The sequence below is a fragment of the Trachypithecus francoisi genome, unplaced genomic scaffold (genome assembly GCF_009764315.1).
Source record: "Trachypithecus francoisi isolate TF-2019V2 unplaced genomic scaffold, Tfra_2.0 Lachesis_group7, whole genome shotgun sequence".
NCBI lineage: Eukaryota > Metazoa > Chordata > Mammalia > Primates > Cercopithecidae > Trachypithecus > Trachypithecus francoisi.
This window is the reverse complement of record NW_022681472.1, coordinates 36,502,635-36,520,948: the sequence shown is the minus strand read 5'-3', so window position 1 is coordinate 36,520,948 and position 18,314 is coordinate 36,502,635. Positions and strand designations below refer to the sequence as shown.

Sequence of the window (18,314 nt, the reverse complement as noted above, 5' to 3'; positions counted from 1 at the left end):
GGAGTTAAAATTAGAGAGCTCCTTGGGGAGCGCAACTCATTCATATTTGAGTTGTGAACTCTGCAGAGATCAGGGGACTTAACTAGTGTTCCATGGCTAGTAATCCCCATAGTATGATTCAACTCAAATCTCTGGAATCTCAGTCCAGCGTTCTATTTATTGCCTCTCAAGTGCCAATATGACATGACTAAACTGATCAGGAAACAACAAAGACAAAATTGTACCTAAATAGTAAATTGTGTTACATAAAAAAGAAGGCAATGCTATCATTTTAACACTCACTAAAAAAACACCTAAGTCTTTGAAAGGTATTGTAAGGAACTAGTATTTTGAAAGTACTGTGTGTTTTGAAAAAGAGTTTAAGTTAATTGCTCATGGAAGAAACATTTATCTGGGTGGAGGTTATGCTTGACTTAGACAGGCTTTCAGCCTGAAGGTTGTAATAGACGAGTGATTCGCTTAACCTTAATCTATTTTTCATACAGTGGGATGACAGTCATCAAATGAAATCATTTTTAAGTTTCCCAGAACTGTGGAAAAACTAAGCTAATCTTACTTTCATAACCTTTTTAAAGGGCAAAATTTTACTTTTACTTTTAAAATAATTTTTAAAAGCAGCTACTAATCTCAACAAATCCAACTATTAAAGTTTCACAAGGACAAAAAAGAACCACCACTAGTGGGTACAAATTTGTTATATGTTTTGTTCTGGCTATGGTTACACCTCATGATTTTGGAAACATGATTATTTTGCTGGAATCTTGAATTTTAAAATAACTGAACATAATGTCAAATTGAGCCTGATTCCTTCCCTCCCTCTTTTCTCTCTCTCTCTCTCCTCTCTCTCCCCCTCTCTCTCTTTCTTTTCGTTACATGTAAAAAAAAAATACTTTAGGTATCTTTAGGGCTCAGAACTCAAAGATTGAAGAATCACTGAGGATCTGAAGAAACCAGACAGGAGCCAGCCAGCTACTATGTAGTTAGGGAGTGATGTTCACTCCAAAGCCTACTCTTGTTCTTCCTCACCAGTGCTTCTCAAACTATTCGACCAAAGCATGCGGACAGTAGGGGAGAATGGATTCTATCTGCAAGAAGAAGACAGAGTCCACAGCTGAGAGTTTTCATTCAAAGTTCACAATAAACTTCACGCTATTCTTATGTCTGTTTTAATATAAAGAAATGCACTTTGAAATGCACATTTCTTTATACTAAACCTTCAGCACTTTCTACCCCTCCTTTGCTTTATTTTTCTCTTACTTTTTCACATAGTCACTTACTGCCTCCACAAAATCATATTGTTCACTTATTTTCTTTGATTGTTGTCTGCTCCCTCCCCCAGGGAGGGTTATTTTGTTCACTGCTGCACACCAGCACCAAGAACAAGACCTGGAACTTGTCAGGACTCAATAAATCTACGCAGAATGAACGATGAAATGTTTTAGATGAGGATGTGTTCAATCCAGCTGTCCTGGAGGGGCTCCTTCTTTACCCCATGGCTCAGAGGCACACTTTCTCATCCTGAGTGACAAGCGCTCCCAGTTTTAGAAGAAAAAAATGTGTTACACTTAGTGAATGTGGGGGAAAGAAGCAGCAATGACTCTTCCCCACTTGCTTGGCATCACGAGGTATTTTTTGACTTCTGAGCACACGTCATGCATGTAGTGTGTCATGTGCCCATATCATGAGATCATTTCTTGATTCCTAATGAATTAGGTAATTTTATTTTATTCCCACTAAATGTCCTCTGATTTAATGAGGGTGGTCTTCAGTGGATTGCACTTGCCTAGACAATGCTGCTCTCCTTGCCTGAACAGATCTTTCTCATCCCTCAAAGCCCAGCTTGGGTGAAACCTCTTTTGTGACATTAGCCTTCATTTAATGGTTTGAAAACCAATGCCAGCTCTTTTTTTCCCCCATTCAGAGGCAGCCTTTCCAGCAATGTGGGGCCACGGAATGGATGTGTATATGGTCTATTGAAGTGGCCTAAGAGAAACAATAAGCTGATTTCAAAGCATATACAGCAATTTTAAAAGAATGTATAATAGTGTATCATCTTCCACTAAGTCACAAATGCCAATCACCGATTCATTTAACTCTGTATTTCCTCTAGGTTCTCAAGAAAACATTTACTTTCTTTCATCTATAGCAATTTTAGACACAAAAGCTATATCCTTGGCCTGACCATGGTCCTCTGACAAGAAGTTGTTGGTCTTTAAAAGCACATTTTGCTAGTTACTGACATTACTGAGCTTACTTAAAAGAGAGCCACCTTATTATTCTCTGATAGTATCCCAAGCCACCTTGTTTACCTACCACGACAATGTTTAGTATGATAAGCCCTCATATAAACCCTAGCTTGTCTCAGGCACTCTTGAAAGCTGATTGCATTTATTAACTCATTAATTGGCAAAACAACTTTACTACTATGATCCCCATTTCACAGATAAGGAAACGGGCACAGAAAGAGGATGAGTCAAAGTAAAGCTGGCAAGTTCCACAGCCCGGATTCGGACACAGGTGCTACTGAGACCATGTGCCTAACTACTAGCCAGCTTGCCTCACACCTTTGTTCTCCTCCACCTCCTTCTCCATACCTGTCTGCCCACCCCTTGCCCCTGATCTTTCCTTTTCATGGCCAGAGAAAGACCCTGCTGCCTCACTCTAAAATCATCTCCCAAATCAACGAAGCTAAATTTCTTCCAATTGGGATGAAACTACCTTAATGACCTTTCTTCATTCTTTGCACACTCTAGCTGATACTGATTATTAACTTTTTGGCTGGTCCCTGCTATTCCGTGCTTTGATCAGACACACCCATCTCTTAATGTTCTGTTTTCTTCTCTCTGAATTCCTGAACAGAATATTTACAAATATGAAGTCCAACAAGAAAATTGTGTGATCTAAATGGGGTTTGCGAAACATAAATCTGTTGGTGGTGTCTGAGGAGGGAAAGGGAGGGTGTGTGGGTGAGAAAATGGGTGTGTGGAACTGTTAGAAACTTTCACTTTTGAAGTCACAAAATGCTAGAAGAGCTTTGGGAATGGAAAGGAAGGGGTGGATTCAAAATGCATTTCAGAAAGAACAATGGGTTGGACTTGTGGGCAATTGCCTCTAGGGATAAGGTAGAGAAGGGAGTTAAAATGATACCGCTATTTTGGGCTCAAATGATTATAATGAGAGTGTCATCACCTGAAATAGGTACATCAGGAAGCTAATCTGATTCAGGGAGAACAAAAAGTTCATTTTAGAATCTTTGTCATCATTCCTGTTCAACAGTTGGAAGACACCATAAGTGAGCATTTAATGAGCCCCCTCCAAGTATCTAACAGAGCCTACGATGTTAAATGTCCAACAATAATTAGCGGAAGGCCAATACACCTTTTATTTTGGCCCCATGGAGGCGCCTACCAGGGTATTTGATGCGTAAGATCCTCCCCAGTCCTCCTCTAGAGGAATGGAATTGGGGGTATGACTTGAATGCAAGAAACACGACTTACGGCCGGGCACGGTGGCTCACGCCTGTAATCCAAGCACTTTGGGAGGCTGAGGCAGGTGGATCACCTGAGGTCAGAAGTTCGAGATGAGCCTGGCCAACATGGTGAAACCCCGTCTCTACGAAAAATACAAAATTAGCTGGGCATGGTGGCGCGCGCCTGTAATCCCAGCTACTTAGGAGGCTGAGGCAGGAGAATTGCTTGAACCCAGGAGGCGGAGGTTACAGTGAGCCAAGACTGTGCCATCACACTCCAGCCTGGGCAACAAGAGAGAAACTCCATCTCGATAAAAATAAATAAATAAATAAAATTTAAATAATAAAAAAAGAAATAAGACTTACTACATAGCCTAACCCCAAACAAATAGCAAATATATTTTGTCACACCTAAAAATTGTCAGAAAATGGCAAAATTAGTCACGTTATGTGCTTGATTTCCAGATTTGGTCTTACTTCCTATTAATTTCTTAAGTAACTAACTCAAATGATCTTGAACTCCCACCCATTTGTTTCTTCAAAATCCTGAACAATGCCAGAATAGAGTCTACAGATCAGACAGTGCAAGCAGAAAGCTTCTTGGAATTCATCCATTATAATCAGGCACTCAAGGTAGAATAGCAGGAGTAAAAGCTGAAAGACCTACACACTCAGCACAAAGCCAGGGCAGCTCAATTGCAAGGCCTAGAGTGGTGCGTTCAGAGTGTGAGATTGGTAGACAATCGCTCATGAAACAGTATTTCGAAAATCTAAGCGACTCTGATGATTATTAGGAATTCATCCCAAACCTCGGATTGATACACCTTCCTTGATTTCACACAAGCTCAGGAGCAGCTGCCATGCACATCAGTGATCATTAAAATGACTTGTAGCAAATCTCTACGTTCAAAGTCTAACTTTGACCGACAACCTTACTTCCAGCGAAGTCTACTCCCCTCCCTCCGGAGGGAAGAATGGGCTGCGGTTAAGCATTTGCCCTGGTGTCAGGGCCAACTGCTTCGAAGCGCCAGACTTTCGGAGACTGTGGGTAAGGGGGAAAAAAAAATCCAGTCCGGGTTTTGTCTGAGCGTGGGGACCGGAGGGTTGTGAGGAATGGCTCGCGAAGAGGGGGGCGGTGGTGGAAAACACACAACACAAACAGCTCGCGCCGAGGCACGGCAGCTGTAGGCCCGGAGCGCGCGGGCGCAGCGGGCCGGGAGAGGCGCGCGCGGGCTCGGCCGCCGGCCGCATGGAGCGCAGCGCGGCCCGCGGCTCCGGGCGGCGGCGGCGGCGGCGGCGGCGGCGGAGGCGGCAGCGCGCCGCTCGCTCACACCCACCCCCGCCCGCGGCCGCCGCGCCGCCCCGCCGTAGCCGCCGGCCGCCGGCGTCCCCGCCGGCCGGTCCAGCAAAGGCGGCGCCCGCGCCTCTGCAGCCAGTGGCAGCCGTGGGTTCTGGCCGGCGGCTCCTGCAGCCCCTTGCGGCCCCGAGTCCCCGGCCCTGCGGCCACAGCGGCCACCGGCGGAGTCAGAGGAGGAAGAGGAGGTGACAAACTCTCCGGCCCCGCGCCGCGGCCCGCAGCCCCGCGCTCAGGCATGCAGGCGCGGCGTCTAGCCAAGCGCTCGAGCCTGGGCAGCCGCCGGGGGGGCGCCGCGCTGCAGCCTGCCGGGCCCGCGCCCGCCAAGGAAGCCGCCCTACCCGGGCTCCCGCCCCCTGTCCCGGGCCCGGCCCCGGCGCCCGCCCCGGAGAGCTGGAGGCCGCCGCTGCCACCGCCGCCGCCGCGCAGCGCCGGGACCGGTCCCCCTCGGGCCACCGGGGCCGCCGCAGCCGCCTCGTCGCCGGTGCTGCTGCTTCTGGGGGAGGAAGACGAGGACGAGGAGGGCGGGAGCAGGCGGCGGAGGGGGCTCGGGCGGGTGGAGGAGAAGCCCCGAGGGGTCGCGGAGGAGGAGGATGACGACGAGGAAGAGGAAGACGAGGAGGTGGTCGTCGAGGTGGTGGACGGCGACGAAGACGACGAGGACGGCGAGGAGCGTTTCGTGCCCCTCGGACCCGGCCGCGCAGTCCCCAAGGGCCCGGCCCGGGGCGCGTTAAAGGTGCGTGTTGGGCGCGGTGGCGCGTGTGGGACCCGCCGGCCTGGGGCGGGGGGCGGGCCCGGGCCCCGGGCCCCGGGCCCCGGGGCGAGGCGCCTGGCCGAGGCCGGTCAGCGGCGCCGGGGAGAGACCCGGCTGGGAGGGGTGTGTCAGGCTGCGCGGGCGGCCGCGCGGAGCAGCGCGGGGAACTGTTGATTTGCCTCTGTTTCGGGCCCCTGCGTCTCTCCCAGGCGGCCGCTCCCCCTTTCCTCAAAGGCCGGGTCGGGTTTGTTGTTTGGTGTGGGTGCCGGGAAAGGGCGCTTCTCCCCGGGGGGGGGGGGGGGGGAACTTGGGTGATGGGACCACGGAGGCGCCGCTTCGTGCCCAGTGGGGACGGGAGAGCTAGGGGAGAGTGAGATTTTTTTTCTCCCCGAAGGAAGGAATATCCCCTTCTCCTTATTTTGAGAGCTGTTCAAGCTTATTGAAACTAGAAAGAGGTGTTTCTTGTCAATCTCTCAAGCCCCTTCTTCCATCCAAGAACAATTGTTGATGAGTTTCAATCACAGGCGCTTGTGAGAGGACCGGTAAACCCAGTGCAGCAAAAACCAAGCCCTTGGTTTTCACATGCATTTTGCTAGCAGTTTTTGGCATTGACCCTCGCCCTCCCATGTTGGTAAACTCGACATCGTTTAGCGTTTGGGTTTTTTTCCCTCCTCGAAATTGCAAATAAGGAAAAAAGAGGAAATCAGGAAAAGGGGGTGGGGTGGCGTTTAAAATGGATATGAGTTTCTGCTGAGAATTCTAGCGAAGTCCCCTGTGCACTGAAGCGCCGAGAGATTTTTCCGTTTGTGTATCTTCTGGAGATAAGGGGTTTATTATTACACAACTGACTAGTTGGGCTTTCAGGCATGCGATTGGACAAAGCAAACCACGTTGAGGCTCATGCACGGTGTATGTTGCTAAGAAGTTTTGAGGGCAGCAAGTGGTAAGCAATGGAATGAGTGATTTTTCTTAAGAATGGCTCTTAAAATCAGCTGAATAACTGTTTAGTGGAGTTTTCAGAAGGTATTGCTATTTCAGGAAGAAAAAAAATTCATGAACAAGTGAGCTTAATAGTTAGAGACCATTAAAAAAGCTTTGGATGCTCACCAAAAAAGCTCCTCAAAGCTTGAAATTGCATTTCCAAAGAAATGTTGAACATCGGCAATTAGAATAGCCCCAGAGTAGATGTGGGCAGAAATTTATTTCCTAGACCACCCTGGAAGTACCAGCTCTGGGAGTGAGAAATTTTCAGCAAGTAGTCATTTAGGATGATAGTTTTTGACAGCTGCTTGTTGAAATCCAAACCGTGACCGCATTCGTTATCATGGTCTGTTGAAAAGCCTGCACTGTATGGCTACAGGATATAGCTGGGTTTGAAGTGAAGTCACATGGTGTCAGTGACATTGAATAACAAGAGTAGTGACTCCTTAGCATTTTTGTCCAGAAGTACTGAAAGTGTGTCTTGTGGTTTGAATAGTGATTGCAGAATTTGTGATAGAAACAATAATAATTTATGCTCTGTGATGAAAACAAGTTTAATATAGGAAAAAAATTCAAATCCATAAAAACAGAATAACGAGTGTGATAATTCACTTGATCAATAAAGATTTTTCACATCTCCAAATTCCTTTAAATTCTTTTAAAATGGGCTTCATTTTATAACACTTTCATTTGCCCACAACTTTTCAGAAATTTACACAGAATGTTGAGTCGTTTGAGGTTTAATTTTATCTTTTTAAAATACTCTTTTAAAGACACTGTATCTGAAGAGATTTTCTAATGGAATATCACTAGATAATTTTATTATAATGCATATACAAATGTTAATATCATATATTTTCATGCATTCATTTATTCAACAAATATTTATTGAACACCTACTATGTGCTAGCAGCTATTGTAGAACATAGCAGTGGACACCTTCCTGATGCTCACATCTAGTGAGAGGCATCATAGCAACAATCAGACACATAGATGCAGACGTACATGCATAAGCAAGAATAACACTTCATATTGTGATATGTCCTGTGAAGAAAATCATGGTATCTTAGAGTTTCAAAGGAAGAAAAAAAAGCTACTGTGGGTGAGATCTCTCTGAGGAGGGAACATTTGACCTGAGATATGAGACGTTTCACATGGGAAAATCTTTCCAGGCAGAGGGAGTAGCAGTTACTAGTCTTGAGGTGGGAAGGAGAAAAGGGTGAATGTGGCTGGAACTTGGTAGGTATGAGATATGTCAGGGAGGCTGGGAGGTCCCTGCAAAGAGAGCCTGGTGGGCCCTTTAAAAGGATAGTGAAGTCTTTGAAAAGTTTTAAACAATAAAGTCTTACAAGGTGATTTGTAGTTTTCAAAAGATCCATGCTGTGTGGAGGACAGCAGTGGAGAAAGGGAGGCCAGTTGGGTGGCTGTCACTACACAGACCAAGGGAGGGGTAGGGCAGCTTGGAGTTAGAGATTGTCAGGAGTGGGTAAATTCAGAATCTATTGTGAGGATCAGCCTAAAAGAACTTGTGGATGCGTTGGTTGATGGGTGATGAAGGAAAGGGAGGAATCCAGGATGAGACCATGATGTAAATGTTGGTTGAAGGTACTATTTACTGAGATTAGGAAAACCTAGAGAACAAAAATCAAGTTTTCTGTTTTGTGCATGTGAAGTCTGAGATGACTATTGGACAACCAGGTGGAGGGTGTGGTTGGGCAGATGGTGGCGATATGGGGAATGGATAGGAGAGGTCAGAGGTAGTGGGAGGAATTTGAGGACATCAGTGTGTTAATGTCATGTAAAGCCTGGGGGCTTTAAAAGGAGTGCAGGGGGCCAAGAGAGGAGAGCCTGGGGCCTGATTCAGGGGCAAAGCACTATTTAAGTTTGGGCATAAAAGGAGAAGCCAGCAAACATTATTGAGAAGCAGCAGCCAGATAAGTAGAAGGAAAACTAGAAAATGTAAAGTCCAATAAGCCAAGAGAAGAAGTAGTTCCAAAAAGTGGGTGGGGAGTAAGGAACTGTGTTGAATGCTGCTGAGATACAGAATAAGAAAGAGAGAGATGTTCATTTGGCTTAGATAAGATGGAACTTACTAGTATCCTTGACAAGAGAAGTTTCAGTGATATGCTTGGAGTAGGCTAAGCAGCTGATTAGAGGTTAGGACAGAGGGACACATGAAAAACTCTTTTGACAAGTTTGTTGGAAAGGTAGAACAAAGAGGAGGAGGAATAGCTGGAAGGCCTATGGCCTAGGTTTTTTTAATAGATGGAATACAGTAGACCCTAGTGTTATGACTAGAGCATCATGGGAATTATGTGGAAGAGGGGATATTAGTTTTCTATTATAGTGTAACAAAGTACTACAGATTTTTTTTTGCTTTAAAACAGTTCTTAGAGTTAGGAGTCTAGGCTCAACTTAACTAGGTTTGCTGTGAAGAGTCTCACAAGGCTGCAATCAAGGTGTTACATGGGTTGAGTTCCTATCTGAAGGCTTGACCAGGGAATAATGCACTTCTAAGCTTACACAGATTGTTGGCATAATTCATTCCCTTGCGTCTGTAGGACTGAGGGTCCTAGGCTTCTTGCTGGCTGTTGGTTGGAAGCTGTTCTCAGCTTGTAGAGCTCCTCTCCCCCACCCCTTCCTTACTTCCCACTGTTCTTTGTCACGTGGGCCTCCTTAGCTTGGCCTCTTACTTCATCAAGCCAGCAAGGAGAATCTTAGAGCCTGCCTGCCAGCAAGATGGAGCCTTGCATAATGCAATGCAGTCAGGAGGAATAGGCCAGCAACTTGGCCATATTCTGTTGGTTAGAAGTAAGTCACAGGTTCCACCCACAACCTAAGGAGAGGGAATTTTATAAGGGTATAAACCCCAGGTGGTGAGGATCATTGAGGGGTCATCTAGGAAGGAACCAAAGATGTAAAGAAAAGAGAAAAAAACTACAGGAGGAAAGTCCTTGAAAAGCCTTAGGGAGGGAACCTGAAACCCAAGTAAAGGACCGGCCCTTGGGAACCTTCCTCCATTAGATTGGAACGAAGATGGAGAACATAAGTCCAGATGTGGATACATTTTCTATATTGGGTGATGATCAGATGATAGTGGTTTTCTGATGGCTTCTGTTTTCTCCATGTAGCAGAAAGGAAGGTCATCAGCTGAGGGTGAGGGAGATTTAAAGTAAGAGCTGAAGGCATTGAGAGCAAATGTACTAGGGAGATGAATATAGTTGCCAGACAGTATCAAGGACCCAACTTGTGATTCAACATTTATAGTTCAAATCGTCTGTCTGGGTATGTGATATTCCCAACTTTATTCCATTGCCTCATGCATATAGTAATATAATAAAAATAATCCCAGCTAAATTTATTGAGTGCTTACCAGGGCCACAAATCCAAGTGTATAGTCTCATTTAAATTTCATTGCATATCCATGAGTCAGGCATTCTGTAGAACTTCATTCTACAGAAGGGATGAGCAACTTACTTAAAGATAAAAAGCTGTTAGGTATCAGAGCAGGGGTTTGAACCCTGCACAGTCTAACCCCAGAGGTAGCACCCATATGCATTATACTACATTGCCTATTGTAGAGAAAGTGGAGGGCTGGATTCAGCAGAGGTGAGGTTTAGCCTGATGGGTGAGTAATAGAAAGAAAGAGATGGAATTACTGTCGAAAGAGTTGGCAAGTGTATGATAATAGACTGATATAAGAAAAGTGAGGGCAGAAGGGAGTGAGGGGAAGGTAGAAAAGTCATGTGTCAGTGGGTTGGAGAAAACAAAGGGTAAGCCAAAAAAATCATCAATAAAAGAATGGGAATGAAATCCATGACAATTTGGGTTCCACAATAATATTAATACAAACAAATATTTGTTGGTATTTGTGAGGCAGGAACTTTACTAAATGCTTTATATGAAGGAGGAACTTATGAAAATGTATGACTTGGGAATCAGTGTGACTCCCATTCTCCATCTGATGATGCTGACTTGAGGTGAAATACCACATTCTAGTATGTGGTCACAAGTGGGGAGCATGGGCTCATGTCCATTGCCTGTGCTTCTAATCACTGAACTGGCATCTTTCTGTATTTATTGAGATTTGTGTGCCCATGTATTTCCAGGAAGATTTGGGACGATTGAGGAAACAGAAATAGATGCTACTAAGTCTTTGAGATTTGTTGCTTGATTACTCTAACTGATACTAATATATACTAATGTGGGCTTTAAATGAGATAAGAGAAACTTTGTATTACATGGTTTTCAATTTCTGATCAAACGAAGCTTAAATGTTTATCTGCAGTGGTAACAGTCCTGAACACACAAACCCCTCCCCACTCCCCTGCCTACCACCAACTAATCCCTGGGCCCCTGTATAAGGAACACTACCAAAAAACAGAATATAAACAAACAAACAAACAAGCAAACAGACAGAAAACAAAGGCACTGTCAAACATAAAAAGGATACAGTGTTGGTACTCAGTGAAGGGAAAACAGTAGCTAGGCTGAGATAACAAGCACAGGAATGTGTTCTGCAATCCTGTGTAGCAGTTTAGAGATAAGAACGCAAGAATCTAGAGGGTTTGATAATTTGCTAGTGTAATAAACTTATGAAACGCTTGGACACGAAAGACTGCTACAAGCCTACCAAGATTTTAACTATTGAAAAACTGGAGAAGAAAGGCTTTTAAATGAGATAATATATGATAGAGTTCCCACTTTCAGTGCTCAATAAATATTAATTGAATGGAATCTGCTTCATCTGTGCCAGTTCTTCAGGGATGGTTAACATGTCTATTAGACTATGTCTTGAATATGAGATGACTTTAAGAAGCCTTTGGCAGGAACTGTGCAGCAAACACTGAATTCCAATTTGCTAACAAGTATGTGTCTTGCAAATGGTCTGTGTTGGCTCAAGCAAAAGGCATATGCTTAAGATACCAGACAGAGTTGTCATTCATTGAATTGTAGACTGCTGGAGTTGGAAGGCAAACAGATACTATCTAGTAATCCAGTACTTTCATTTGACCACGGAGGGCACTGACTCTATGCAGGGTGGTATGCCTGGTCCAGCTGGGGCTGCTAGCAAGTTTGCTGCTGCCATGATTGGTGCCCTGGTCTGCCAACCCCAATTTATTGTCCTCACTTCCGGGTTGGTTTTTTATGCTCAGGAATGATCTACAGCTCACTCTCTTAGAGTTGTGGGTTGAAAATCCACAATTTTCTGAAGTGATCTACTACTTACTGCTTATCAACTTCTATTTTTGGAATGCTTATCCTTTGTAAAGTACCTCAGCTAGAGGTGGACTTACATGTGGCTGTGGTGTGATGGGTGGAACCCTCTGTGAATCCTGCCTGGACCAGTCCCCACTCCCTGTGAGCTTTCCAAGGGACACGTATACACAGAGGATAACAGATGAGAAAAAAGCCCCATTTCATTGGGAAGTGAGTGCCCATAGTCCCTGGTGGGGTGCTGATAGTAAATTTGCCTAGAAGATATCATTACCAGTCAACTGTTAGAGCCTCTTCTCCTTCACCAGCATTTTACTACTGGTTGACCGTGGAAGGCCCCATAACACAAGCATTAGAGAAAAGAAGAGAAGAGCAAGAAATCCAGCCCTATCCTGAATCTGCTTACCCCCTGCTCCCCTAGTAGGGGGAAGCCAAACCAGGCCTGGTGCACCTGTAGTCTCAGCTACTTGGGAGCTTTAAGCCCAGGAATTCGAGGCCAGCCTGGGCATCGTAGTGATACCCCATCTAACAGAGCCTGAGAGAGCCACAGCCCTATGTGGGTTTGATTTTCTAAAATTGGTAGAAAATTGGTAAATCTGCCCCAGTTAGATTAATGTATCCCTCCCTGCAAGAGGGACTTAGAGGAGTAAGGGAGCCTTTCCCTCCCCATGTCATTGTATAACATCCAAACTTCTCATGTGCATGAAACAATCAGCCTTGTTACAATGACTTGATATAATGTTTGCAGAAGTCAAGCAAACTTGACTTTTAGTTGCCCTGTGCCATCTCATCTTAAGGTAAATGCATGATTTCCATTAGACTTTCTGAAATATTTGTTAATACTTAGAGACCCTCATAACCAGCCAACTCTACGTTGTTGAAATATGGATGATTTTCTTTGGGTGTGTTGTCCATGTTTCTGCTCATTCCCTCTAGTAGGAGATATTTATTGAGCCCTACTGTTTACCAGGCTCCTGCTATACACACAGGATACAACAGTAAATAGGCCTTCTTCTGCTTTCAGGGAGCCCACATTCTAACACATTCCTGCCAAGTTGTCTGTAAAGAGGTATGAAGTCACTTTTCCTCTTTATCCCTAATGAGATCAAGATTAGATCTGCCCAAAGCCTTTTCTTAGCTACCACAATTTGAGATGTAACTTTGAAATATACCTTTAAAACAACTGTAACCAAGTGATCTATATGAAGAAGATTCTGTGGTTTGGCTAGGAGGTGATTCTGGAATAGCCGGTCAAAAGATGAGTTTAGATCACTGAATTTGGCAAATAACTCTAGTTGCTCTTATTTACTAAATGAAATGGAACAAAATATAACTCTGAAATATGTGTTAATAGAATTAGAACGATTGAAGTTTTACATGTCATTGAAGATACAGTTTTGGAAAAATCTAGAGTTACAATTTATATGTAGGAAGCAAGCTTGACTCTAGAGTTTGTCAGAGTCTAGAGTAATGTTCAGACTCTCTTTGAAAGTCAGGACTTTGCAGTAACACACAAGGGGGGTTGTTCATGTTGCAGAACACCATGGAGGCTTGAGGAGCAAAGAAGTAGTAGAGTGCTGCCTGGGTACTGCTCCATGGGAGGTCTCCGTGCCATACCTGACGGTCACCGGTGACAACGTTTGCTTTACATATGTTCTTGTCATAATGGAAGGTTAAATGAAAGTCGTATCGATTGAGACTAATTGTAGATGGCTAGTTGAAATAAGTGAATGTCAAAAGTGCTCCAACAGTTTAAATTAAACCCAGTGTTTTAAAAGGTTGTATACCCTGAAATACCATCTGATAAAACCTGCAGAAAGGATAATTTTAGTTCATAAATGTGACCTTCATTGTTGGCGCATCAGTGAGATGGGAGAGAACAGGCTGAGTTAAAGGAGATGATACTCTCAGCTGCCCCCACCCAACTGTTACCTCTCTGTAGATCAAGAAGTGATATGGCATAGGCTATGGGTTCAAATTCTAGCATCTCCACTCACTTGTTGCATGGCTACATCAAGTTACTTACTGTCTGTATGCTTTCATGTTATCTATAAAATTGGAATAATATTCCATCATTGGCTATTGTTTTTTAATATGGTCCAGAGACCTCCTGAAATTAGACACGGATGGCAATTTATTTTGTTTTGGGTTTCAGAAAGGAAACATTTGTAAAACTGTGCTCAAGGATCCAAAATCCTGCAGTTATTTTGACTGTTACAACCTCCTTGTTAATGCTACCAAAGCATTTCAGAGAGCTACTTCCTGAAGTGACCCTGTTTATCTGAACTCTGTGGTATTCCATCATAATATGTGGTGAGCTTTAATCTTCCCTTTCAGCTCAGGAACTGTGAGTCGTTTATCTACTTGTGCAAAGAGGACAGAGACATCCTATCTCTTATGTTCATCAGTTTGTTCAGATCTATAGCTCTTATATTGGAGAAACCTGGCTATTATCCAAAAGGGTAGGTTGGAAGAGGCTTACCACACACATTGAATATAGTTCTTAAAGCTGCTGTGGAAATAAGGTGATGTCACCTTCTACCTCTCATTTGCATGTGGCTGGAATCTCCAAGGCATGGGTTTGCCCTTCCCACCCTCCTGTGCATTGGTGTCTTGGGCTTGTAATTTTGTTTGGTGAATAAGTCATTTTTTGTTTTTTGGGTAGATGGAAATGGGTGGCCCAAAGTGTACCTCTAAACTCACATCTGCTTGCTCCCACTATTAGGGAGATGTCTAGACACAGAGAAAAGGGTTCGGTAATTAATGGACTTTGGGAAATTCCACTTAAAAGTAGAGATACAGTTTTTTTATGTTATAAAATATTTCAAACATAGAGGAAATTGGAAGAGTAATGTAACACACATATATCTATAAAAAAGTTGCTGGCTATGTATGCCAAGGGCCATTTTGAGTTTCCAAGAGAGTGAATATATAGATTGTGATATTTACATATTTATCAGACTTTTTTTCTAGAGCATCTTTCCTTTGGGATACATTTTGGGAAATACTGGTTTATAATTTCTTTTCTTGGTGGGAAAGGCATGGATAAGTGTCTTATCCTTGAGATAAATAACTAAAACTGCTTAATTAAAGAAATAAGTTTTCAAGTGAATTTCACAAGCACCAAGGAGAGTTAAAGTGTTGTAGTGGGTCATATAAGCTTTCACATATTTTTCCTCATAAAGCTGATAACTTTTCAATATTGAGTTTCTAAAAAAGGGAGTATTTCCTGTGGTAAATTTTCACTTGTATATCTGTGAATACCATTCTTGTGTGTGAAGCTTAAAAACAGGTAGAGAACACTACCTTTCTCAATAAATCAGTACCCACGATGGGTCTAATGTGAAAGACAGGAGGGTGTGGGAAGTGTTATTGTAACAGAATCTAAAAGCGCCAAGGGAGCAGAAATTCACAAGGTGTTTATATCCAGGAAAGTGTGTTTAATAATGTTTTTCACGTTCTTTTTTTGAGACGGAGCCTGCTCTGTCGCCTAGGCTGGAGTGCAGTGGTGTGATCTCGGCTCACTGCAAGCTCCGCCTCCTGGGTTCACGCCATTCTCCTGCCTCAGCCTCCCGAGTAGCTGGGACTACAGGCGCCCGCCACCACGCCTGGCTAATTTTTTGTATTTTCTGTAGAGATGGGATTTCACCGTGTTAGTCAGGATGGTCTCGATCTTCTGACCTCATGATCCGTCCGCCTCGGCCTTCCAAAGTGCTAGGATTACAGGCGTGAGCCACCGCACCCAGCCTGTTTTTCACATTCTAAAAGAAAAAAAGATTGAAACTATCAGGAGAGTCTCAATGAAAAGAACATAAAATTTACCAGGATTCTAGGACTGATACATTTTCTGTCAACACTATTGCTATTACAAGTAAAGGGGTTTAAGCACTTGTGAATGCTGAGACCATGTATAATAACTCTTAATTGGATATTGTTCAACGTTTATTTCCATATTACCCAATATTCAGTGCATTGTAACTAATAGAAGGCCCTCATGGCCAATCTTACTTGATCTTCTGGATCACCTTGAGAGGTGGATATTATTATCCCCAGTTTATAGATGTGTAAAATAAGCCTCAGAGAAGAATAGAACAGTTTCTGTTGAAAATATATATAGGAAGAATTTTATACGGAATGACAGATATTTGTCAAACATTTCGGAAAACATTTGGGACGAACAGATTTTTTAAATAATTGGTATTGGTACCTAAGCCACAATAGAAATTTAAGGAGAAAGAATATTTTGGAGTAAATTATAAATTAAAACAATGTGAAATAGTTTTCATAGGTTGCCATAAATGCTTTCATGTAGTTTGTGCACGCTTTGCAACTCAGCTGCAAGTGCTTACAGAAACTAATTTCTAATTTTTAACAATTTTTTGCAAGTTTTTGAAAATGTTTTGATTGTCAGGTTCATAGACTTCTAACTCAAAACTAATGTAACAGAATATTAGAAAAAGAGTGGAAATATTAGAAAGGGGATCTTAGAATTTATAAAAATAAATATCTGAAGAGTTCCTATTTGAAAAAATGTAGTCTTGTTTTATCAAATATTAGTTACAGTAAAAATTCTCAGAAAAGGAGGGGGAATGGACAACTGAGCCTACGTAAACACAGAACAAACACTGTGGCGTCTTAGTGTGGGAAAGAGGAGGCGACAGTAGGGGAGGAGCCACTTGAAGGGTTGATATGACCCAAGGTAGAGTTTACAGAAAGACAGCAAGGTCTCTCTTTGCGTATCTTATTACCTGAGTGGCTGGTGGGTGTTCAAGAGGCTCTGAAAATGTGCTTATAGCCATCTGCTGAGTGACAACAATTCGTTTAGCTCCTTCTTCTTCTTCTTCTTTTTTTTTTTTTTTTTGAGGCAGAGTCTCACTGTTGCCCAGGCTGGAGTACAGTAATGCGATCTCGGCTCACTGCAGCCTCCCTGGGTTCAAGCAATTCTTGTGCCTCAGCCTCCCAAGTAGCTGGGATTACAGGCATGTGCCACCACACTCGACTAATTTTGTTTGTTTGTTTGTTTTTGTTTTTGGTAGAGATGAGGTTTCATCATTTTGACCAGGCTGGTCTCAAACTCCTGACCACAGGTGATCTGCCTGCCTGGGCCTCCCAAAGTGCTGGAGTGCTGGGATTACAGATGTGAGCCACTGCACCCAGCCCTGTTTGCTCTTTATTCTGATTCAAAAAAGAGATCTAAAAGAGATCTCTATTCAAATAGGTCTTCTTCTCAACTCCCTGTATTGATTTTTGTCACTTGAATTTTTCTTGCACTCTAGCACAAGGTTATTTGGAAAAATTATCTTTATTTTAAAAACTATGATAGATGATATAGTTTTCATTGTTTGTAAACTATGTCTAGCTTTATGTGTTAAATTGAGATACCTCAAAGATCTTAGTCAAGTTCATTTACAAGCTAATGGTTTGATTGTTTGAAAAAGTCATTTTTTCTACAAAAAATTAGCCAGATGTAGTGGCAGATGCCTGTAATCCCAGCTACTCAGGAGGCTGAGGCAGGAGAGTCGCTTGAACCTGGGAGTCAGAGGTTGCAGTGAGCCGAGATTGCACCACTGCACTACAGCCTGGGCAACAAGAGTAAAACTGTCTTCAAAAAAAAAAAAAGAAGTTATTTTTTCTATCTTGTTCAACCACATGGCTATTTTATTGAACTTTAGTAAACTTTGTGGATGGTGGTGTATTACCGAGATGGGACTGTATGGAGGAAGAAAAGATTCAGATTGGAAGAAGAATCAAAAGCTCTGTCTTAACCATGTTAAGTTTGACATACCTGTTAGACCTCCAAATGGAGATGTCGAGTAGGCTGGAATTCAGTGGAGAAGATGGAGCTGGAGTTGGAAATTCAGAAGACACGGGCCACTAGATGATATTTAAGTGATGGGATTGAGGGAGCATACCAAGGGGTACAGCAGGTAGAGAAGGGAAGGTGACTGGGACTGAGCTCTGGAACACTACAGATGCAGTGCTGCATTTCTCTCTGTCTCTGTCTCTCAACAGTTTTATTATATTTAATTCACATACCATATAACTCATTTAAAGTGTACAATTGAGTGTTCTTTAGAATATTCACAGAGTTGTGCAGCCATCATCACAATCTAATTTTGGAACACTTGTGTCACCCCTGAAAGAAACTCCGTACCCATTAGCATGCAACCACAGTTGCTTTGGCTTTTCAGTGCCAATAAGACTTTATTCATTCATTATGTTTTTCAGGAAAAAAAGAAGTGGAGGAAAGGAGAGGGTAAATGTGTTAGAAAACACTGGGGGAAGTAAGAGAAAGGAAGAATCCTGTACAGCAAAATCAAACATCCAATAAATATACTCCAGTGATAGTGTCATCAAATCTCAAGAGGATTGTCTTCTGCAGTTCAGAAATAAGGGGAAATAAAAGACAAAGACAAGTTCTCATTTTATTTCCTCACTCTTTCTTCTTGTAAACTCAAGATAAAGCTTCGGATTCTAGCGGTGAACAGAGCTGAATTACATTCAGTCTGCATGCTACTAGACAGTCTTGTGGCTGCTTT

General features: G+C 43.2%; 1 protein-coding gene across 1 annotated transcript in view; it reads left to right on the top strand.

The window, feature by feature from the left end:
• Positions 1-4,626: 4,626 nt before the first annotated feature.
• The window catches only part of ZNF704 (zinc finger protein 704), a 251,943-nt gene continuing 238,255 nt past the window's right edge, over positions 4,627-18,314 (top strand). Inside the window, exon 1 of the mRNA XM_033202167.1 lies at positions 4,627-5,559. Coding sequence (XP_033058058.1) covers positions 5,062-5,559 — 498 coding nt within the window. The 5' untranslated portion in view covers positions 4,627-5,061. The remainder of the gene's footprint in view (positions 5,560-18,314) is intronic.